Source organism: Coloeus monedula (assembly GCF_965178545.1).
Source record: "Coloeus monedula genome assembly, chromosome: 2".
Lineage (NCBI taxonomy): Eukaryota > Metazoa > Chordata > Aves > Passeriformes > Corvidae > Coloeus > Coloeus monedula.
Window position 1 is genome coordinate 88,888,477 of NC_138782.1, and position 23,669 is coordinate 88,912,145.

The 23,669-nt window shown below is 43.5% G+C and overlaps 1 protein-coding gene across 2 annotated transcripts; it reads left to right on the forward strand.

The window, feature by feature from the left end:
- Positions 1–10,035: 10,035 nt before the first annotated feature.
- Positions 10,036–14,412, forward strand: EEF1A1 (eukaryotic translation elongation factor 1 alpha 1). Of its 2 annotated transcripts, none has more exons than XM_082277016.1 (8): positions 10,036–10,076; positions 10,779–10,969; positions 11,822–12,001; positions 12,126–12,422; positions 12,680–12,830; positions 13,018–13,274; positions 13,482–13,716; positions 14,010–14,412. In XM_082277016.1, exons 2-8 carry the CDS (start codon positions 10,826–10,828, stop codon positions 14,132–14,134), a joined length of 1,389 nt encoding a protein of 462 aa, XP_082133142.1. In that variant the 5' UTR covers positions 10,036–10,076; positions 10,779–10,825; the 3' UTR covers positions 14,135–14,412. The 2 variants fall into 2 exon arrangements, with proteins under 2 accessions (XP_082133142.1, XP_082133143.1); XM_082277017.1 differs by having other exon boundaries at positions 10,050–10,071.
- The last annotated feature ends 9,257 nt before the right edge of the window (positions 14,413–23,669 follow it).

The window sequence follows — 23,669 nt, forward strand, 5'->3', positions numbered from 1 at the left end:
AACTCAGAATTCAGAGACTATAGAGACCACTATTAGGGTCCCATTAAGATGACTAAGATGGTCTGATGTTACCTAGTCATGCACATAGTGAGAATTCAATATTGCTGTAAACTTTAGAAGTTGTAAATTACAATTATTTTGTGTGTATTACCATTGACTTCTCTACTGAATAATGAATACTTAAAAATTAGCAGTGGAAAAAACAAAGTTCCCATGGAAAAATACTCAAATCTTTTTGAAAGAGGTAAGTGTATTTTCACTTAGGTTTATGTGTATTTCACATAGGTTTAAGCATGAATTGCAGGTCTGGGCTTCTGAGAAATGTGGGTAGTATGTGATACAGCCTAGATCTGCCTCTATGGTTATAATGGCTTAGTCAAGAGAATAAATGAGAGTGCAGTTTCACTTTGTAGCTAAGCTGATGTAACTGAGCCTCAACACCGAAATGGTATGTCCTACTTCCTGTGGGGTGAATCAGGGAATCACGTGGCCATGAAGTTAATTTGGTCAACTGGATAATTGAATAGGAAACAAAAACAAAACAAAAGTTTTCCTGTGAATAGCTTCACTGCTCCCACTCCCCTTTCAACTATACAATGTGCTCGATCCAATTCAATAAATCTTTGGATTGATAGAAGAGAAAAACAATTCTTCTGGCAGGTATTCCCAGCTCCATAGACTTAGCTTTGACATGGAATAACACATTTCAAATTACTGAACTTGGATATATGCTAAAGAGAAGAAATTAAAAGCTTCGTTTGGAATAGACTTTCCTTTTTTCTTTCATATCCTCTATGTTACAGTTTGTTTTACCCACACTAGTCGCTGTCTGATGTTGTTAATGGATGCTGTTTCTCAGGAACATCCCAGAAGGAAAGGGGAATGCAAGTGAGCAAGAGTTTCTGCTTCCGTAGTTCATATGGGTGTGTGAATGTTGCTGGGTCTCATGACTCACTGCACAGCTTTGTGAGGTAAATTGGACTGCGTTAGCTTGCAGAGCAAGTATAAACTATTTCCCATAAATAGTGATACCTCACTTTGTCTCTGATGACTCCGCAGAGCTGAATTTAAGGAGCTAAGGTTTACTTTCTAAAAAGCAGCATTTCTTTACAACTGCCACTTCACTCACATGCACCCCGACCGATTCGGATAGGAGGGAGGTGGGGGAGCCACTACTTGTGTGTGCCCCTGTATGTTTTATTATTGCAGTACTCCCACCTGTACATACTTTGTACCCACAGTTAGGTTTTCTATGGTGGATGACAATATCTGTACATAAAACAGCTGGGCGGTGATTTAATATCCTCTGTGCGAAATCAGAAACAGCACACAAAACAGCGTGCTTTTCACTTCAGGTCGCCTTAGGAATTGCACAGACTGTGCCATGGAGACTGCCCGGTAACTGAGATAGACCTCCTAGCTCTTCCTGCTCTGCACAAAGGGGATCCCTGAGTGCTATTCACAGCTTCAGAAGCACAGGCTGTGTCCTGCTGAGAGTAGGAGTGTTCCTGTTTCAGGCAGAAGAGGACAGTAACACATGACTCGCTGGTATGAATCAGTTTGCAATCTTCTTCTAACCCGTACTGTATTTTAAAGTATCTTACTTTTATTCTGGGCTGTGGGATAGCAACAGGCTTTTATAGTTCGTATTCCCTTCGTCTGCCCTCGGTATCCTCTGGCATGGGGGCCGGCCGGACGGGATGTCCTGTCAGCCCTGGCTCCCTGGCGTTGTGAGATTTGACCTCAGTGCAAAGAGCTGACTCAACACCTGTTCCGTGTTTAAAGGGGCCGAAGTCTACTTTATACAACATGTGGTACAAGCTTTTAACCTCTGAAATGCCATTCCTCTGTGGCCCGCCTTGCAAAACCACAGCTGTTGTTTCTCCCGGGGACTGTGAGGAGCAGCGGCGTGTGTGGAGTGACCTCCCCCGTAATGCTGCTTAGCTGATAGATCCTGCCAGGGTATCGCTGCCCGTGGGAAAGTCATGTGCACTGGTTTTTAGCATTCTTCTGGATGTTGTTTAGAAACTGCTGGAGAAACCAAACATGTTTTTCAGCATTTCATTTTGATAAGAAATTAGTACAGAATGAATGCTTTATAACATCCAGTGCCAGGAATGTACTCCGTTCAAAAGCTCTAACATAACCTGCCATATGCAATAGCAAGATGAGTCTGTGATATAAAATTTCTTCCCCTATCTTTCATTTTTAGCCTGACTCTTCATTGCTTAGAGTTTAGGACTGACTATTCTGTTTCCTTCCACACCTCTCTTAGTTATATTAGGCCAGCTTTTTGGTTTTCAGTAAAATGTACTTAATTATCTAGTGTGAAAGATGTAATTTATACAGCAAGATGCATTATTATTGGTTTAAATATTTGTGGATTTCCATTCAGATTGAATATTGTAACTAAAGATGCTGAACTTCAGCTAATACAAGTATATTAAAGTCAGGGAGAGACTTCCTTACCAAGCTATTATACCAAGAATTATGGTATAAGAAATTCATTTTTGATTACACAGATCTTCTAAAAAATGTAAACCTATGGAAATTAAGGCTTGAAGAGACTTTTGGGTATGTATAGATCAGTAAGTATTATTGATACTTGAACCATTCCTGCTAGGTATTTAGGTGCTTGTAAGGAGCTGGGTAATGATGGAGGTTCCACCAGCTGCCCACAGAATCTGTTCCAGTGTTTTTGCCTCTAGATACAATTTTGAAGCATCATTCCCAAGATGGACAAAGTATCCCAGCAGACACTTTAATGAGTACTAAGTAAAGTGAAAGGTTTATTTTACATACCTCACAGCACTTCTGTTTATGCACCTCAGTATGTTTGCTTTTTTCACAAGAGTATGGCAGTGTTGACTCATGTTCAATTAGTGATCCACTCTAACCCCAGGTCCTTTATACAGGACTGCTGGGTAGCTGCTGCTGCTCCTGTGTTTTTGCAGTGAACTGTTCCTTACAAAGGACAAATATTAACCTTAATTTATTTGCTAATTATTTTAGTCCTTTTTTCTTTACTTGCCCGCATTACTCTGAGTAATGTTCTTGACTTCTGTTCTTGACTTCTGAAGTGGTCAGAGGTGTTCCCTGTCCTTCTTACCCCAAGAGTGCAATTTAAAATTACGTTTGTATGTATTTATAACTGTATATTTGTATGGGGGATTAATGTCTGTGCCCACAGAAACTGATTTGATAGAAGTCAGTTTCATAGTCTATTAGCAATCACTTTGAGCATGTAATCTTCAGCCGGTCTCCTGCACGTGCATTCTTTTGTCCAAAGTCTGCTGAGCTTACTTATGCAAGTTGCCCATAAAAAGCATCAAATCTTCCCTTAAGTTAAATGATATCCATATTTTCCCATCCTGTTAAACCTGTCACAGTAGACAAGATCAGTTTGATGCAATCAGCTCCTAACAAGTCTGGGGTTGTTACTTATCAACTTATTATCTTCCAAAAATAGTTCATTTGTTCCAATATATTTTTCCAGGAATTGAAATTAGACCAACTGTTCCATAACTGCCCAGCTCATGTGTGTGGTTTTTCTCTCTTTTTCTTCTTTATTTATTACTTTCCTGGGTTTTTTTTCTATTTTTTTAGTGTTCAATTTCACATTCTATAGCTGTTCACAATGATCAGTAGTGGGTCTGATAGCTTCATCTGGCCAAGTACCTCAGAGAGACTGTATTAAGAGAGGACTAACTAAAAATACTAAAAATATAGATATCATTTTAAGTAAATGCTGCCTCTTGTTCCCTCTCCCTCCCCCCAAATCAAGTTCTTAATCCTTTATTGTGTTTGGGTTTTTTTTTACTAATGTAATTAAATATTGAGCATTTCTTCATATGTTGGCTTCCTGCTTTAAGCAAGCTGCTACCACTGCTCATTGACAATTACAAGTAAGTGGTTTCTATTTCTACCTTAATTTAACTACCAACAATCTTGAACCTTCTTGTGCCTGTGCCCAGATTTGTGATTCTTCCTTTACAGAATTTTCTGTCTTGCAGAATCCTGGAGATTAAGCCAAACTGTCTTTCAGTAAACTCAGTATAGATTGAGCAGGTCAGGTGTAAGTACTTTCCCAAATCTAGATTTATTCCCATAGTTCTTCTCTGAAACCTTTCCAAAGTTTAATCGTCTCAAATCTAAATTCACTGAATAAATGTCAGGCATATGCTATATTCACTAAATCTGAGCAAGGCTTCTAAGTGACTTGACTTGCACCATGTCTGGTTACTGTGGTTACCACATTGTAAAAATGATGTACGTGTAATTGCAGTGGAAGGCAAGCCTATGGCCAGAGTGACGCCAAGAGTCAAAATCACAGCCATGTCAAGATGGGAGAGTGAACAGTGAACAGCTGGATACATCTGCACCATCCTTGCTAGCCCAGGTCTCAGGTAGAGCCTCTTCCTCCTTCGACCCATCCATCCACTGGCTCCAGTCTGGAGCATACTTTAGCAGTCTGCACCAAAGGCACCTTTATTATGTTTCCCTTGCACCTCTAAGCTGCACCTCAGGGTTTTTTTTATTCATATAAACCCCTTCTAGGATTCTATTTGTAGAATGTCTCCTTTCTTGACAACTTACCTTTACTTGGATCAGTAGGAGAGGCAGAAAGGGGAGAATGCACAGGGTCTGTAACATGACAGTGGGAATTCACAGGGGTTTTTTGTGAAGTGCACAATCCAGCTCCAAACCTACTACAACAAGAGGGGCAGCAAAATTAACCTGATGAGTAGACACTAAGCAAAGTTATTCAAGCATAGCTCAGTTGCTGTGAGGGCTCAGAGAAGAATTCTAAGATGGATGTGAGTATTTGACGTCCCACTTAAAGTTTGTCACAGGCTTATCAGCACACGAGGATGAATATCTTGCTTTTGGCAAAATGATTTTCAGCAAAAAAGATCAGAGCTTTAAAATGGAATTTTGGAGATTCATGATAAATTAAGAACAAAAGCTACACCATCCTCACCCAGTGGATTTTGGTTCAGTAACTGACATTTTCTTAATACTGAATGCACTACTTTATATATATATATATATATATATATATGTTAAGAAAAAAAAAATATATAAAATGCTCCCACTTAGGGCATTTTTTGAATTGAGCTCCTAGAAGGGTTAACCATTCATTTAGGCTGTCCAAAAGGTGGTGGGATATAGTAAAAATTAGCCTGTTTGCTGTTGAGAAATACTAATGCAAAACCACAGAACTGTTTAACAAATTGTGTTGTTTCTCCATAATGGTGGTTACTTCATCAGCCCTTCACTTTTATTCTGCATTAGTGTCTAGTAATTCTGCTTTTTGCCTGGAGCCAGGTCATCAGCTGGTGTAAATTAGCCTAGCACTAATGAGGTATATGAAGTTTTGTCAGCTGTCTGCAAGTGAGGGGTCACTTTTTGTTAAAGCTACTATCTGCATGTATCTTCCTATTCGCTGTTCCGTTCCAGAACACTCTTACCAAAGCAGCCACCTGTGAGGCTGGTTTTTTCCTGCTTAGGACACTTCTGCTCTACATGAAACACTTTCATTTCCTAGCTCACAAATGCAGACCTCCACAGAACAGAACACGGGGTTTAAATACAGCTGTTAGTTCTGGTCACATCCCCCCCGTATGATCTGACCACTCTGTCTGATCCTAAACCTTCAGTATCACAGTTCAGCCAGTACTAAACCTCCAACATAAATGAGCTTTCTTGTGCTGTGGATAAATGTGGTTTGAAAAGATTGTCCAAAGGATTTTTTTTTTTTAAAGCAGGCTATCTTCTAAGCCATTAGTCCTTCACCTGTTGTAAATGTTCTAACTAGAACGGCAGTGCTTCCCAGAGGAAACTTCTTTAAGGGGAAACAATGACTTTTAAAGAGGCTCGTGTTAAGCTATTCAGAAGACTCTGAAATTGTAACTGCTTGTTCATCCCAGTGATACTCTCTACAGTTTTGAAGGCCACTGTCTTATAGCTCCTACAGTAAGATCTTCTTTTGTGAATCTATAAGCAAGGTCAGCTATGAGATCAGACAAGGAGACTTTCTTTATTCCAGGTCTTAAACTTCCAAGGATGGAGGAGTTTAATTTGTGCTGTCTACTAAGACATTAACTTACAGTTTATTTACTGTTGTCTCTTTCTTTTATCAAGCAATTTTGTTTATATAAAAATGCCAACTACTTGTACAGGGCTAAGTAACTTTCAAAAGTAGATTTTTCAAGTAGTTTAGATTACCTCACACTGTTCAGTTAAACCTTTGTTTTCAGGCAGGTTTTCTGTCTGTTCTCTTCATATATGCATAACACCATTATTCTATTGTTCTTTTATTTCATAAACAGATGACTGTAAAATCTGGTAGTAAGTATTAGGATCATGTATGGAAAAAAAGATTTAACAGATGTAGATGCTTTTCATTGCTATTAAGAATCAATGCATTAAAGAACACTTATAGATGGAAGCTGTATGCTCATGCTATAGTTTATGTTGAACTTTGGACTAATGTACATACCATGAGAATTGTGACACAGGAATAAGAAAGCCTTTCACAGTAAGTATGAGGCTAATTGTATGACAGTGCTCCATACCAGAATCCAGTTTTGCTAATCGCCAATTACTATTGATAACTTTGGACTGCTTTTCCAACACTTTCTGAAAGTGCCCTCAAGAAATCTTAGTGCCTCTTTCATATGTAGTGAGCTTGATATACTCTATTTATCAGATCTGTGTTTCAAGTCTTGCGCTTATAAAGTCTGTTTGCTCCCACTCCTAAATGACCTTGGTCATTGCAGTTAAAATAGTTGTATAAGCACTACTTACCTTCATCTTTGCACAGGAGTCTGACCAAAAAAATACCCACGTGTATATGGTAGAGAGTTAAAATTCTTTAGAGGTGCTCAGTGAGCAGCTCATCTTTTATCTCCTAGCATGATTTCACTGGCTGTGACTGTTCTAAGCTTATAGCCCATTCTGTATGTGCTGGAGCCACATGATAAAATGGAAGTAACGCTGCAGTAGCTACTGTGAACTCAAAATCCAGTTAACATGTACTTTTTAAAGTTAAAAAATTTGGCTTACATACTGACAGCATTACTTTCATTTTAATATCATTTGATCTGAGATTCAAAACCCTTTTAAAATGGTGGTTTCTGTACAGGTTCCTACAATATAAATGCTTTAGAGCATCCTATGTGTTCTTACATGGGAGACATGTGTGGAGGTAGGATATTTCAGTTTAGCATATGCTTACCAGTGATTGAAGGAGAATGAGTAATTTTTGCCCACAAAGTCCTCCTATTGCTGAAGTCAGTATGGATTGAATAAGCCCTATTTCAATGCCCAAAGTCCTTGAGTTCTTGAAATCTCTGTTCCTTCCTAAACATTACATACTGAAGTGCTTAGTTTTACCAAAGTAATAAAATCTAAAATTTTTACAGGCTCCTTTGCACACAGGATTTAGTCCAGTATAGGCCTCTTTGTGTTAGCTGAGAGGATTCTTCAGAATGCATTTCCACTGTATTATCTGAGGCTACTCATATATCAGAAGCTCCCCAGCTGTATAAATATTTGTGACATTGGTAATAGGAATGTTCTTCTAATAGAGTGGGCAAGAAGAGATACGCTAATTGTTGAGAAAATAAAAGCATGTATTGGTCAAACTAAAGAGGAAATAATAAAATCATTTTGAATACTCATTTAAAGAAATGGAGGGGGAAAACAACTGCTGTAGACTTAAACTAGGACCATGTTTAAAAATTTGTACCACAAATTCAGCTTTCATAGCTTTCAGCTAAGTAGATACCACAAAAAATTACTCTCTTAAGAAATACCTGGTTCTAAAAGCCTTTATTTAGGAAATAGTCTTTTAAGGAAAGTATCTTTAAAAATTAGAAATGTGCAGTTTAGTATGGACCATATAAGAAATTAGCAATGTATTTCCTTCCTCCTCTCCCTGTTCAGGCACAAGTAATTGACTACATTTGAGAAGTGTTAAAACTACCTTTTTATGAAAACGGATTCTTTGACAGATCAGTCCATTAAAAATGCCCCCCACTGAAATACACATTTTAGAAGGTAACTTCAAAACATCCTGAAGAATAAAGCTTTTCTGCTGTGTTTACAGTCTTTGCTTTATAGAAGACCCTAGAAGTGAGTGCTTCCTAGCTTTCTTGCCAACTACTACACTTTGGTCTTCAACCCAAGCCACTAAATCACTTCACAATAATGCATTTCCATTTCCAGAAAGTGGACCACCTTCCTTTTCCTGCCCTTTTATTGTGTTCATCTGCAGTGTCTTCACTAATAACTACCCCTGAAGATTAGTGTTGAGGAAAGCTGAACCACCTCTGCCTTCCCTCCACTCCCACCGCTAATCTCTGCTGAAAAATGTAGGAAGGGATGAGAGAAAATTTGATTAGTTTTTTCCTTTCTTAAAAAATAGTGTTTCTTTAATATCTGAACCTTTTTGCAGGTTTTTACTCTGAAACTGGTTATTTTATAAAAGGTGTATTCTAAACTCAGCATCTTCTCTAATGACATTCTGATTTTTTTTTTTACAAAATGCATCTTTTTAATCTTTCGTGTGGGAAAAATACCGTATCACACATAAACACTTCAATTCCATATCAAACCATTAAATACTAAGTTTACTGCTCTCTAATGAATTTGATCCTGGGTTTATCTCAGCTAGAGAAACTTGAAAGTCAAGTGGAAGGGTAGATATGTAGATGCCTGAGATTGTTTTTTTATTATTACTTTGCTGATGTTGTTTTTTGTTTGTTTTAGAACAAGAGGCTATTTCCATGCTTTACAACCTGAAGAGCATACCAAGAAATGAATGGATTATAGTTGTCTGTAGATAAGTAACTATTTCTGACAGGCATATAATGTAGGTGAATAAGAACATGGAGTACGTAGCTTTGCAGGTAATTTAAAAATAACAGAGATAGTTCAGCTTCTCAGCTTAATTTCTGTTGAATGGATATAGGAGATGTTGAATATTTAATGGATTGTCTTACATCAGTTACAAGCAAGTAAACCAGAGAAAATCTACTGGAATCACGAGGGCCTTTATTTCTGATGTTGTGAGAGCTGTTTTGTGACTCCTCATTGCCATGATTCTAAAAACAGTTTGCCAGGGCTGCGGGTTTTCCCATGTGAAATTACAGTACGGGGGCACTTCCCCCAGTCAGGGTTTCTTGTACAGAGACCCCACGTCCCGAATGCTTCCGTGACTGATATATTTGCACTTCAGACGCATCTTTGCTGGAGGTGCGTCCACCTTGATTTGTATTTTTGTGCCGAAGTTTTCTAAGCCGAGTCAACTTTTATTCTCTAACGGTACAACAAAAACAGAGAAAGACAGTTCTTTTTTTTAAAGCCAAAGGATGGCTTCTTAATCTAGTGTAATAAGTTCCCTGAAATTCCTGCTCTCCCCCTCCTTACCCCCCTTTGATTCTGGGAGAATTGCAACGTACTGGGGTGGGGGGGGGGGGGTCTTGTATTCCGTGATGTTTAGCCGATATTTGTTACTTGCCGGTCAGGGTAACTCACTGAACGTTTCTAATCTCACCCATTGCGTTCCTTTGTGTCCCTAATGCGAAATACAATTAATTCGCCGGGGGCTGTTCCCCGGGGACTTCCGTCAGCTGCCGCATCCCCCCGGCTCGGCCATGACGCCAGGCCTGACGCTCCCGGTGCCCAGGCCCGACGAGCCGCTGGGCCCTGCAGGGGGGCCGGGTCTGGTCTGTGCTGCCCCGCTTCCTCCCGGACAAGGCGGCCACTCCCGCCCGCCCGCTCTCCATCCCCGCGCGGGAGGGGCACCGCTCCCTTCCCGGCGCAGCCCCTCAGCCCATCGCGGGCCGGACCCTGCACCCGCGGCCGGACCGGACCGGGGTCCCGCGCGGGCCGAGGGGGTCCCGCGCAGCCCGGGCGGGGGCGCTCCGTGCCGGGGCGGGGCCGCGGGGCCGCCGGGAGCGGTGACGTGTCCCAGAGGCCCCGCCCCCCATGGCAGTGTATATAAGGGGTGGCGCTCACGCCGTCGGTCTTTTTCGCTCCGGGTTTGCCGCCGTCGCCGAGCAGGTGAGGTGCGTGCGCAGGGCCGGGCTGGGCCGGGGTCTGCTCGCCCCGGAGGCTTGGCGAGCGCCCAGGTGGGGCGTGGTGGGGGCCGAGGGGAGGGGAGAAGGACAAGCCGAGAGCGCTAGCACGAGCCGGGGCGGACGGGCGGGTAGGGGAGTGCGGGACGGCGGGATGGCGGCGCATCGTTTTCCTCGATTCCCATGTGCACACCTCCTTGTCTGGGCTGAGTTCGGGGGAGCGGCGTGTCCGGGCGGGCGTGGGGCAGAAGGCGCCCGGCAGCCTCCTCCTGTGCCCCGCGGGCGGCGGCGCCGGGACGCGTAGGGCTGTGCGGCGGCCGTCGGGGGAGAGGGGGGCTGGGGCACGAGTGAAAAAATGGCCGCTCGGCTTGCCTGCCCGCTGCCAGCGCCACAAAATGGAGGACGCGGCGGCCCGGGCGGGGTGAGTCACACAAAGGAGCGGGGCGGCCCCGCCCTCCGCGCTGCCCGCCGGGCCCGCTCGCCGCCGCCCCGCGCCCCGGCCGCCGCCGCCGGGGTAACTCGAGCCCGGGGAGGGGGCGACGCGAGGGGCGCTCCGAGGGGCCCCCGGCCCGCCCGCCTCGCTCCTCCCCTCCCCCGGCGGGGCGGAGCCGCCATCCCGGCCGGGCCTCCCCGCATGTGGCGCCGCCATCGCTGGCCCGAGGCGTAACCAGCTCTTTCTTGGGGAATTTACAGGTGTCGATTCTCTTTTGCCGAAAGAAAGAACTCAGCTAACATCGAAAATGGGAAAGGAGAAGACCCACATTAACATCGTCGTCATCGGCCACGTCGATTCTGGCAAGTCCACCACCACCGGCCACCTCATCTACAAATGTGGGGGCATCGACAAGAGAACCATCGAGAAGTTCGAGAAGGAAGCGGCTGAGGTGCGTGGGCCCATAGCAGCCAGCAAAATTCCAGGCTGGAGATATGAATAGACCCTTCTCAAAGTGAAGCTGCAGAGCATTCAGTGGCCGCGGGGAGGCGGTTTGGTTGCCTCCTCCCCAGGAGCTGAACAAGTGGCTCAGTGTTGCATGGCCACAGGGCGGCAGCTGGGTCACAGTTGTTCCCGAGGTAGAACAAGTGGTTAAGTGTTCTGTCTGCCATTGTGTTAGTTGCAAAAACTCAAATTGTGAAATGTAGAGCATGTAAGGAAACGGTAGTCTAAAGCTGCATCTGAATAGTAATGTGAAATCAAATTAAATGGCCAAATTCAAGCTCTGCATACATAAAGGTAGAATTAAAAGAAGTTGATCTATGGAGGTTTAATTTGAGAATCGGGGAGTTTTGCTGATACTGTTTTTTTTCTGTGTAATAACAGCATAGGTCATATGAACATTATAGATTAAAATTTGGCAAATGTTGAGCAGAGTGGAAGTTAAAATGTTGATTATTGCAGTATTAGGAGGACTTACAGTTGCAGAGAACACTTGATAGTGGAACTCAGGCTCAAGAGCTCTGTCATGTAGATTTATTAGTGTCATCAACAAGCTGTCAAGGAGCCTGAACTGTCAACAGCTTCAGTAAGGTTCAACAGTTGGCATCTCTCACCAGTAGTGCCAAGTGTATCTAGTTGCTTGTTTTATGAGCAGCAACGTTTATCATCGTTTAGCCAGTTACTGTTGGATTTTGCTTTTTAGCCATTGTGTGATATTTCTGAACTAAAGGTGGATACAGAACTATTTCTTTTCTTTTTTCCTTTTTTTGATGGGAATAAAATTATTTTCTTGTAACTGTAGATGGGAAAAGGTTCCTTCAAATATGCCTGGGTCTTGGACAAGCTGAAGGCTGAACGTGAGCGTGGTATTACTATTGATATTTCCCTGTGGAAATTTGAGACAAGCAAGTACTACGTCACCATCATTGATGCTCCTGGACACAGAGACTTCATTAAAAACATGATTACTGGAACTTCTCAGGTATGTAAAGAAAACAGGATCTGGGGAGTTTGGGAGGGTTGTTCCTTGGTTAGGGGGGGTTCCTGTATTACTTCGACATACATACAAGCATTTTAGTGAGGGGTGGTTTTTTTTCTTTTCATAGGCTGATTGTGCTGTCCTGATCGTTGCTGCTGGTGTTGGTGAGTTCGAGGCTGGTATTTCCAAGAACGGGCAGACCCGTGAGCATGCCCTTCTGGCTTACACCCTGGGTGTAAAACAGCTGATTGTTGGTGTCAACAAGATGGATTCCACTGAGCCACCTTACAGCCAGAAGAGATATGAAGAGATTGTGAAAGAAGTCAGCACTTACATCAAGAAGATTGGCTACAACCCAGACACTGTGGCTTTTGTGCCAATTTCTGGTTGGAACGGCGACAACATGCTGGAGCCTAGCTCTAACGTAGGTTTGGCATTTATTTCTGTTAAGGCATGAAACTAGGAGGACTATTATGACAGATTATGTAATGATAAAATGTGCATGTTTTTTAATAGTTATGTTTGGGAAGTGCCGAGGTCCAAGATAAAATCCTAGCACTTAAAAAATTCTTACTCTGCAACAGTAAATTGTGCTAATACTCAGAGATACCACTTGGGCATTTCCAGCCTTCTGTGATTAAATTTGGCAGTCAGATTAAGCTGGACTTGTTTCCGTTACAGATGCCCTGGTTCAAGGGATGGAAGATCACCCGTAAGGATGGCAGTGCCAGCGGAACCACCCTCCTTGAAGCCTTGGACTGCATCCTGCCACCAACTCGTCCAACTGACAAACCTCTGCGTCTGCCTCTCCAGGACGTCTACAAAATCGGCGGTATGTGTTCTCTGTAGTGCTGCTCACTTGCCAGCAACAGCTGATGTGTGGGCCAGAAATGCAGGCATTTGCCCAAGAGCTGCTTTTCCAAGTCATAAAAGTAAAATTCTTGTCTCAAATGGGGTTTTTCTCCCATAGGGGCATATATTCTTTAAGCTGAATTACTGATGATGTTTCTTGCTTGCAGGCATTGGTACTGTACCAGTTGGCCGTGTGGAAACTGGTGTTCTGAAGCCAGGCATGGTGGTTACATTTGCCCCTGTCAATGTAACAACTGAAGTTAAATCTGTTGAGATGCACCACGAAGCCCTGAGCGAAGCTCTGCCTGGGGACAACGTTGGCTTCAATGTTAAGAACGTGTCTGTGAAAGATGTTCGCCGTGGTAATGTTGCTGGTGACAGCAAGAACGATCCTCCCATGGAAGCTGCTGGCTTCACCGCACAGGTATGTTTTGCAGCTGTTCAAGGATGTTTGGAATGTAGCTCTGTATTCCAAAATAGGAGCCTTGTTAGGCTAAGCTATAAAGTGTGACATAGAGTTGTGTTCTGAGTTACATTTGATCGGTGCAAATGTCATCAACTCCTTGGCTTTCTAAGATACGTCAGTGTTTAAAATAACTCCACTTCTAACTTGGCTTCCTTTGTTTCCTAGGTCATTATCCTGAACCACCCTGGCCAAATCAGTGCTGGCTATGCCCCTGTGCTGGATTGCCATACTGCTCACATTGCGTGCAAATTTGCTGAGCTCAAGGAGAAGATCGATCGTCGTTCTGGCAAGAAGCTGGAGGATGGCCCCAAATTCCTGAAATCCGGAGATGCTGCCATCGTTGATATGATCCCTGGCAAACCAATGTGTGTTGAGAGCTTCTCTGATTATCCTCCTCTTGGTAAGGCATCTCATGTTAATACTGATCTCTGGAACAAACACTCCTCAATTTCTAGTATCAAGATGCAGTGTGCTCTGTGAAACACTGATGAAAGCTGTGACTTGAAACTGAAGTGGAATGAAAACCTTACTGGTACAGGGGAGGGATACTCTGGAGAGGGTGATGGCCCTGTCCCAGTCTGGTTCCAGAGCAGCACTGGCCCATTGACACCAACCCTGCATGTTGCTACTGTGCAAATGGGGCTGAGTTAGGCAGCCATGGACAAAAGTCATGAAACGTGTTTTTGCTTTCAGGTCGTTTTGCCGTGCGTGACATGAGGCAGACGGTCGCTGTTGGTGTCATCAAGGCAGTGGACAAGAAGGCTGGAGGAGCTGGCAAGGTCACAAAGTCTGCCCAGAAGGCCCAGAAGGCTAAATGAAAATTCTGTACACCAGCTGCCACCTCAGTCTTAATCAGTGGTGGAAGAACGGTCTCAGAACTGTTTGTCTCAATTGGCCATTTAAGTTTAATAGTGAAAGACTGGTTAATGATTACAATGCATCGTAAAAGCTTCAGAAGGAAAGGAATGTTTTTGGACCATTTGTTTCGTGGCAGTTTAAGTTATTAGTCTTTAAAATCGATAAATTTTTTTAAATGGAAACTTGACCAAAAATCTGTCACAGAATTTGAGACCATTAAAACAAAAGTTCAATGCTATGTCTCTGTGTTCTTTGGGTTAATGTTAAGTTCATGGCAAAACCTATATCTAGTCATCTGGGATCATTATTACTTAAGTTTATGTTCAGAAGTTAAAAAGCAAATGCTCAAAATTAGTTGTTTCTGAAGAGTAGAGCAAAATTCAGCTGCAGGTTTACTTCATACCTGATCTAAGCCTTAAATAACTGTACTGGTGCTTTCTTTAAAAATTACTTTTAGATTGCATTGCACAAATACCAGGTAACAGTTGCAGTATTTTGGTGCATTCTGTGATGCCTCTGGAGTAAACCAAGAAAACTCAACATTGAGAAGAAGAAACAGTCTGAACACATTTTAAACTTACAAAGTTACAAACAAATAATCTAAAGTTGGGTTTCCAACGTTTTGTACACTGATCTTTCTAGTCAAAAGCAAAACCAGATTTTTCTTTTTCTGGGGAACTGGTTAAGTGTTGTGTAGCTCTCTAATGATGAAAACACTTTTACATAAATGTTTTCTAATACATCATAAGACATTGAACAGGCAAATCTAAAACCAGTCTAGAATTGCACTTTGATGCAATCTGAGTGACCCACTGCTGTAGCCTGTACCAAGGAACACAGTGGGATGAGGTGCCTGTTGTCTTTAAAAACAGGTTGAAGATTTGGATCAGTCAATTAAAGGGGACCTGAAAACCTAGTCCAAATGATTATTAATGATCACAAGATAAATAATTCCAAATAAAATATTCTGTGTTACAGGAATAGCAGCTGTAATAATTAGGACTTCCAGCATTGAAGCCTTGCTTCAAATAGGTAAATATGGGGGCAAGGAGTTAATGGATAATCAGAGCTGACTTGCATAATGATGCAGCTGTTTTACTAACCTTTCACATGATTTCCCCACAGCCTCCCCACAAGAGGTCAAAAAGAATTCAGTATCTTTGCAGGACTTGTTCCATGACACCACTATGTTTGTTCTGCCTGTTATGGCTGTATTCTCTCATTCGTTTTCCTTTCCTTCTCCAGCTGTGTGCTTGCTCTGCAGGAACTCATATCTGTACTGCTTGGATAGGTCTGAACTGCTGTTGCTTATTTTCATGCTCTTTGTTTGGATCTTTCCTCCTTTTCTGCTCACCTTCTGTGTCTTAACTGCAGTGAAACCTTGGAGCATTACACACCAGTTTTGAAGGTACAGTGGAAGCAAGAGCTAGAGAGCTTCATAGCAGGCTCTGGAATTCAGTAAAGAAATCACTGTTGCTTAAATTCTGCTTCTGGAGGTTTGTTAGTGTCCCCAAGGCAACAGGAAGTACCTAACTTCAAAATGGTGGCAGACCTGCTGTTGCCATAATAAAGCTCTGAAGTACCTTGCCAAATCTTTGCATGCTTTTCTGTTAAACTGCTAAATATTTTCCAAGAGGCTTCAGTCAAACTGGTTCAGCAAAGTTCTGGTTGGGATGAAAAGCAAGGCAGCTTTGGCACAAGCTGCCTTGAGCACGGCTCTGCATTCATTAGATTTCCTTCACATTCCTTGGCTAGGTGCAGGATGTTTGGTTTGGCTGGTTGTGGGCTGGATATGCAACACCCAGTCTGGAGTCCCTCTGTGTGCATTGCACAGGGCTGTCTTCAGCTGGGTGCACTTTTGCTCCATGGCAGTTTGGAAATGGGTTTGTAGTAAGCAACTGATTCAAATCCATAGGCAAATGGGGTGTGATGCTGCATGGAGTGCCCTGACCCCAAGCAGTGAAAGGTGGTGGGTGCAGTGCAGTGCTGCTGTTGCAAGAGGCCCTTAGGTCAGCTGTGCACAGATCAGATCCCCAAAGCTGCTGGGAGGCTGGGTCACCTTACAAGGGCCCCACTGAAGAGCAGGGTGAGAGCCCAGCAGCACAGTTTGTGGCAGAGGGACTGGTGCTGCCTCCAGCAGGTAAAAAACCCTAAAGAACAGTATTGCATCTAACAACTTAATGTGTGCAGCAAAACACTTGGGAATGCTCTGCCTGCAATAGTAGCAATTGCTTTCATGTATTTAAAATTTTACACGTTTGGGTTTTTTTGGTTTTTCTTTAACTTTTATAGACCAGATTTACTTTCTATGCACTAATGTAATGCCATCTGAGTTCTTTATTAATCTTTGACAACCTGGGGAAATTGTTAGACTTTTGTAACCAAAACTTGGGAATAAAACTATTTCGATTAAACTTTTAATAAATGCTCTTAGTTGAGAACTGTATTTGTCTTCTGACTGCTTATTTCTTTAAGCAACTTTCACAGCTGTCCTTAACTCCTTCTTCACTGTCCTGCAATGCTGGTGGTGTTTATACAGAAGTGTGACAGCACACTGCTGTGGTGATGGAGCCAGCTCTGAAGGCAGAAAACTGGCTGGAGTATTGCATTTATGAATGTTTCTTTTTTAGTTATTGAATGCTTTGGTAATCCAGAGGGCTTTAAATACACAGAAATATTCTAGAGATGTATATGGCAAGGTGCTGGGGGACAAATGGGACAAAGGCTGGTTGGTCTTCATAGGGAAGTGGACCTGTGCAGTCACAGCTGATGTCACCAAGTAACTTCTTGTTCAGTGTTGGTTCCCAAGGTGGATAGTTCAGGCTGGAATAAAATGGATTCTGCTCAGAAAATGCCCAGAGGCATTTTAATTATATCTCAGATCAGCTTGTGCAAGGCTAGTAACAGGAATCACTTATTTTACTGAAATTGCAGGTGAAAGACTAATTCGCATTCTGCATGTAGCTGTCTCAGTATATTTTGAAAAATTGACAAATTTTGAAAAATTATTTCTGTAAATACATATTTTAAATTTTAGATTTGGTCAAGATAAACCATGTAGAGACAAATTAAACTTTGTACTGTACAGGGATATTCTTTTCCTCATTAGTGCTAAATGATTATCTGTTTAAGAACCATGTAAATTCAGTCTGGATGATGAGTACAACCCACCTGGTTTTAATTTATATTAGTTCCATGTTTATGTAGTGCCCAGAGGCACCCTGGGGGGTGGAGTATGTGGTGGGAGGGCTGATAAACTCCCTCCCCAGCAGCACCCTGAGGAACCCTGAGCACCTCTGAGGTCCAGCTCAAAGCACCTGCTTCATCCAAAGCTCCTTTTCTACAACAACTTCTCTCTCACACATTTCGCTGCAAGTTGTAAATTCCTGACAGTATTAACACCTTTGAATTTATTATTTTCAATAATTTCAAAAGTTTTCAGGTCATTTGACTGCACCAAGTAGTACTTCCTGTCTAGGAGTTTAGTTTTCTGAAATTGCAAATCTTAAACAATAGCCAAACCAAAAGCTAAACAGAGGAATAAACTGTGACCGTGGAAAGTGAGAGTGGGCAAAATTACCTTTCCTCTTGAAATGCTCCTCCTGCTTACCAGGGAGAGGCCTGAAACCACTTCACTGCAGGAGGAAGAAGAGGGCACCTGGGGTGCAAAAGAGCTGAAGAAAACCCTGGCAGATACCAAAACTGTACTGGCTTCCAAGGTACATAAGCTGTGGTTTTTCAGCCTTTTCTGAGTCCTCTTTAGTCCCTTCAGATTATTTCTGCATTGTAAGTCAATTACATAATTGCCTGCTCTTGTAAAAATCAGGTTACTTTCCCTGGCTGCCTATCACTAATTCTTTAATCTTTTTATGTTTCAAATATTTACACAACATAATTCAAAGCTACCAGCTTCTCTGCACTGGCAAGGTGACAGCTGAACCCATATTCTCCTTGAAAGATGCTGAGTGTCGTGCTGAGGAAAGCTGGTGAGGAATCAGAGCGGGATACCCTGGTGAAGGGTCTGTGGCCTGTGCGTGGGGGTCGGTGGGGCAGCAGCAGAGTGCACACAGGGTGTCAGCCAAGGAACTGGTTTTGCTTATTTCTTCCTTTAAAAAAGCAAAACAAGTTGGAAGGTACCTAAGCTTTTATTGGTGAATCATCCCCATGGGCCAAGTGCATGATTTTAAGGTTTGCCCTCAGCGTGCTGAGGTGCTTGCTAAGGCTTTCTCCTGGCTTTTCTCAGTGAAGCAGTCCAGAACCCTGGGCATCCCCCTCAAGGGCATCTGCTAGCTCAGGCCCAGCACAAACTCTAGTCCGTGGGTTAATATGCTAATTTTTTTGCATTACATAGTCACTGGAAACAGCTCACTCCTAACTCAGGGCCCTGCCTGCCCTGCCAGCATCAGTCACAGTCACATTTTCCCTTTCAGCCCAGCAAAATCTGGATTATTTAGTACAAAGGGAAGAGCCACAGCATTTCCCCACCCCAGGTCCCTATTCTGCACAGCTCAGCACAGCTGGCGAAAGCTGCTGACTCCAAACCTGCCCAGAGATGGAAAGGCAAGAAGAATGTTCCCTTCTGGAGGGGATTGATTGCAGGTAGGGTTGAAATTTAAAAGCAAGTTTCAGGTTCCTCTTATCTGCAGCCACCTGGACACATCTTAATCAAAATACCCATTTTTTCCTTTGATATATGTATATATATGCACATATACGTGCACATCTATATATTACATATAACATATATATATGTATCTCTATAAATTAATAAGGTGCCTACTTAACTTTTTTTTATAATTGCAGTTGCCAGACTTCTTAAAAATCTGCAGTTCCTATTTTGAAGATGAATTCTAAGCTAATTCCTCAGTAAAGAAAGTGAAATGCCCCCAAATGAACGAATATTTAGTTATTGATAATTAGTTATTATTTTTACATATTATTGATGTTATTTGTTATATATATTTGTTATTATTAAATATTTCATTAATATTTAATAAATATTTAGTTTATAAGCTAGGCTGTGGTTCTGCTAATAGGACATGAATATTTTGGAGAAAGAGATGTAGGATTGTTGGTGTTGAGTTCTCTCTTTGTAAAACAAGTTCTTTAATAGCCTTTCCCAGAGGAAAAAAAGAAGGAATAGATGAATTTAAGTGTAATTATAAATTTGCTTGACTGATATTACTAGTAAGAGTAACTAATATCACCTAGCCTGCTGCTAAAGCACTTTTATGGATGACAGTATCCTAACTCTTTAGAGAAGGAGGGGGTGTATATATGCGCCCAGGGAGTGGGAGAAGGAAAACCATCCTGAGCAGGGGTTCTGCGCTACTGCAGTCACTTCCTTGTGAGGGGAATTCCTGGGCTCATTTCTGGGCACGCATTCCCCAGATTGCTTCACACGTGGCACAGCCGAGGAGAGCTGAGATCACAGCCTGTGACGTGACCACTCCGCTCCTGAACGGCCGCTTCCAGCTGGTGCCTGACGCCCACCACTGTCCACCAGCCAGCTGTGGGGCAATGCCACCAAGCTGGCCCTGTCACATGCCACCTGGCCAAAGTCTCCCGAGGTGCAGTGGGACAAGGACAAAACCTCGCTGAAGCGCCAGCTCAGTACTACCAGGCACAGCAGCCGTTCCACTTGTGACTCCAAAATCCCGTACACGTGTGACACAGGCCACCACCTGGTCACACGCGGCAATTTTCAAGTTAAACCACAGTAAATTGCAAGGGAAGAAACTGGTCACGAGGCTGTTGTCACCTCCCCTCTCCTCTTGCTGCCCTGTAAGGCAGAGTGAGCTCATTTCCCACCTGGCTCCACGCCTGCTCTTCAGTTAACCACGTCAAGCACTAAGTCACTCGGAAAAAGAACGAACGGCGTGCGCTTATCAGTCCCCAGCGGTGCCTGACAATGACCCTCCTGGGGCTTGCGCTGGCAGCTGCAGCTGATGCTAGACATGAGCACCTTCACCCTTCACTTGTTCTGCCTCCGTCTCTCTCGCAGCCCAGGCCTTCGCTGAGCTGTGCTCCTCCCGGGAGCCCTCTGCAGCCCATTCGTGTGGCTCTGCTGACCCACTCCTGCAGCAGCAGGGGGGCATCCACTCTGTGGGGACACCCACTCTGTAGGGACACAGGGAAGCTGAGGGCATGGATATGCCTGTTCATGGCTGAGCACCCCAAGGAGACATCACAGGCCATCAAAATATCCAGTCTTAGGTCTGCAAAGAGGTGAAGGAGGTGCAGCCTCCAGCTTTCAGGACAGAAAGTTTGCCACTACTGCATCCCTTGGCACAGAGGTCAAGGCCCATGGGGGCATGGTGACCACACAATGATGAGTACGGAGTCAGAGATCCTCTGACGGGGATCCACATCAGTCTCCTCCCTCAGAGTTACACTTGAAGGGTTAAACCTGCACAGCGCTTTAGAAAGGAGACAAAAAGCACAATTTGTTTCCCCAAAGCAGCACTGTCATTAAAATAACAGATCAAGAACCAATCCTGTTTTCTCTGCCCTTTATGTAATAGCAATTGCCAAGCAAGTCTCCCATCTCCCATCTGAATGCCTGGACACCACTAATTTTAGTCAAAGGAGGGGAAAGACACTTTTTATTTCTCAGTAGCCCCATGAAGTCAAGGCAAAAGATGGAAACAACACCCTGGAAGGACTCTGGGCAGCACTGGCCATGGTTTGATGGGAAGGGCTGAGAGCACCCTCTTGGTGGAAACAGTATCTCCAAGGGGACAATAGATTCCCCCCTGCATCCACTAAATGACATCCTGAGATACTTGTCACTGGCTGAGGAAGACAACCTGGGAAGCATAATCATCAAAGCTGGTAACCCCTGAGCATCTAAAACCCCTGCACGTGAAGACTGTTAGTTAACAAAGTGCAAGGGCAGTGCACAACTGGGAGGCACAATGTGCTTGCCAAGGGCCAGCCAAGTGGGGGACTACGACAAGCAGACACTGCTGCACCATTGCAAACATCCCAGCAGCACTGAGACCATCTAAGGTTGCATCTTTTAGTGTCTCCACGCATAAAATGTCTTTCCATTTTTCTCTTGCTTTCATCTCTCAGGCAGAAATAAAGAAAAGATGAAGAAACTGCTCAGTTCAAGTACCATATGATAAGAAAACCAGAGTAGGGAAGGAAAAGAAGTTGTCTTAAAAATCTGGGATAAGATAGAATGGTAGAGATTGGAGGAAAAAGTGCTGATCACCAGGCCTGTGCTCTGCAGGAGAGAAAAAGAGACATACACATTGAAGCAGGGAACACAAAGACACTTGGTATGTGCAGAAAGTTAGGTCACACATCCTCCCTCACTGCTTGCCTGGTCACAGCAAGGATTACAGGACAACAAAGTGCCATTCATTACTGCACAGACAAGGAGAAGCAGACAGCTGTGTCAAGAGCAGGCTCCTCCAGTTCTGCCCTTCCCATCCTGTCAGCCCTAGCAAGGCCACAGGACCTGTGAGGGTCTAAGCTCACTTTGTCTTCATGTAAAAACCAAACCTTGGGCCTTGTAACAAATCCCCGGTGGTTAGAAACCAGATGGCACAGGGTGTCCCTCCTATCTGCCCATGCTACTTACAGCAGATTATTCAACCTTTCTGTGCTTGGTTTTCTTAACAAAATGAATAGAACTGCTTGCAGCAATGATTTCTTTTCACCTTAAAAGTCATCTCAAACAAGAACTGTTCAACAAGCACAAAATATTGTTGCAAGTTCTGTTCTCATAAAACCAATACCTGAGGAGGGACAGCCAGTCCTCAAACTTGTGCATATGCCAGGTTTTCCATTTCAGCAAATATGGACATCATTAACCTACATAGGTGAACAGAAGACACCCTGTCTTAACAAGGGAAGTCACCAGTGGCCAAAGACCCACTTCATGCTGAAACAGAAAAAGCAGTTAGTACAGAAGATCTGCTGGGAAGCCACGCATCCATGTGCTTCTGACTTCAATTTCCCCTGAAGTTAACTTCTCCTCCCTCCTTAGACCACAGCTGTGCATTATTAAATTGTTAAAGGTAAGAAATGCAGAAGTCCTCTCCTTCTGCTCTTCCTTTGACACTGGTGCAGCCCAGCTCAGTGGAATCACGCTTTCATTTATGCTGCATGTGTGAGACCAGAAGCACTGAAATAAATTAAGCCTGGAAAGCTGAGGAAAGCGTTTCCTTTTGTAGCAGGGAGCAAGGTACTTGCCTTTAAAGGTACACATTATTGAAAGCTAAATAGTCCTGTCAAATGACCGCTGACAAGGACTAGGAAATGCAGTTTTGAGACTGCATAATCGGATTAAAAGTGAGAGGATGAAGGTACCAATAGGGCCTCCTTCCTAGGCCCTACAAACTAGATCTAAGTTTTTACAGATACCAGTGCATCAAACCCAAACATAATACAAACATAATGCAGTGAAGAAAGCATACAACTTTCTTGACTGGAAGTTCTGCCTCTTTGAATAGACAGATTAAGGATTTTTTTGGATTCACATAGCTGGAATTCCATAGGCACCATACCTAGACCCAAAATTACAACACAGAAAGCATACCTGCCTTTCTTATGCTGAACTTAAGGCTTGCAAGGTCAAGGTAAATCTTTGAGCCAACAAGGATTGAAGGAAAACAGGCCACAGATATAAAGGGGCACGTAGATGTTAGCTTTTCCAAGCCATTCTGGCATGAACCAACCTACAGATCACGTGTCTAAAGCTCTTCCACACAAGCCAGTGGCTGGTGACAGGGAAGTGCTTTCAGGTAGATGGATGATGTCCCAAACAAAGCTGCAAACTCTGCTCATCCTCCTGCTGCATGACAGGGTCTCTGTCAACAAAAAGGATTTGCTCTGACTCCTTTCTCTGGACAGAAAAGCAATCCTCACCCAGATCAAATATGCCAGAGAAATTTCCAGAATCGTAATTCCAAAATGACAGATATCTATCTATCTATCTATCTATCTATCTATCTATCTATCTATCTATCTATCCATTTGGGTCATGGTTGGACTCGATGACCTTAAGGGTCTTTTCCAACCTGTAAGATCCTCTGATTTAACTGCAACAAAATGAAGCCAGAGGATATTCAGAAATGAGACCAGCACCAGAGACTGCTGCCCGACTCAAGCAAGGATTTGGTAGGTGCACAGCAACACCTTGAATCCATCCATATTTCTGGCAAGCAACTGCTCAACAGCCCAGTTGACCCAATTGACTTGGATCTCGCTCAAATCCAAGTTCTATTCCTCTCAGTTGCAGGACCAGTGCTGATGACAAACCCTTGGGACCCACTCCTCCAGCCCCCAGCATTTCAGACAGAGCTTCACAGTGCCCGGGCTGAGGTCCATGGGGCAGGTTCCTGTATGTCCCACACCCTCCTCAGCTCCCAGCATTGTCCAGCTGCCTCCCCAGCTCTGTAGTGAATCTCAGCCCACCTTACGTGTGGGAACTGTGATCTGGTGAACTGGCAAGGCCCTGCTGAAAGCAAAGTGATAACCGAG

Bases quoted from the DNA above. Each gene is read 5' to 3' on its own strand.
- EEF1A1 (XM_082277016.1), top strand. From the start codon at position 10,826: ATGGGAAAGGAGAAGACCCACATTAACATCGTCGTCATCGGCCACGTC. The intron at 12,002-12,125 runs GTATGTAAAGAA...TTCTTTTCATAG, and splicing joins TGATTACTGGAACTTCTCAG to GCTGATTGTGCTGTCCTGAT. The intron at 12,423-12,679 runs GTAGGTTTGGCA...TTTCCGTTACAG, and splicing joins TGCTGGAGCCTAGCTCTAAC to ATGCCCTGGTTCAAGGGATG.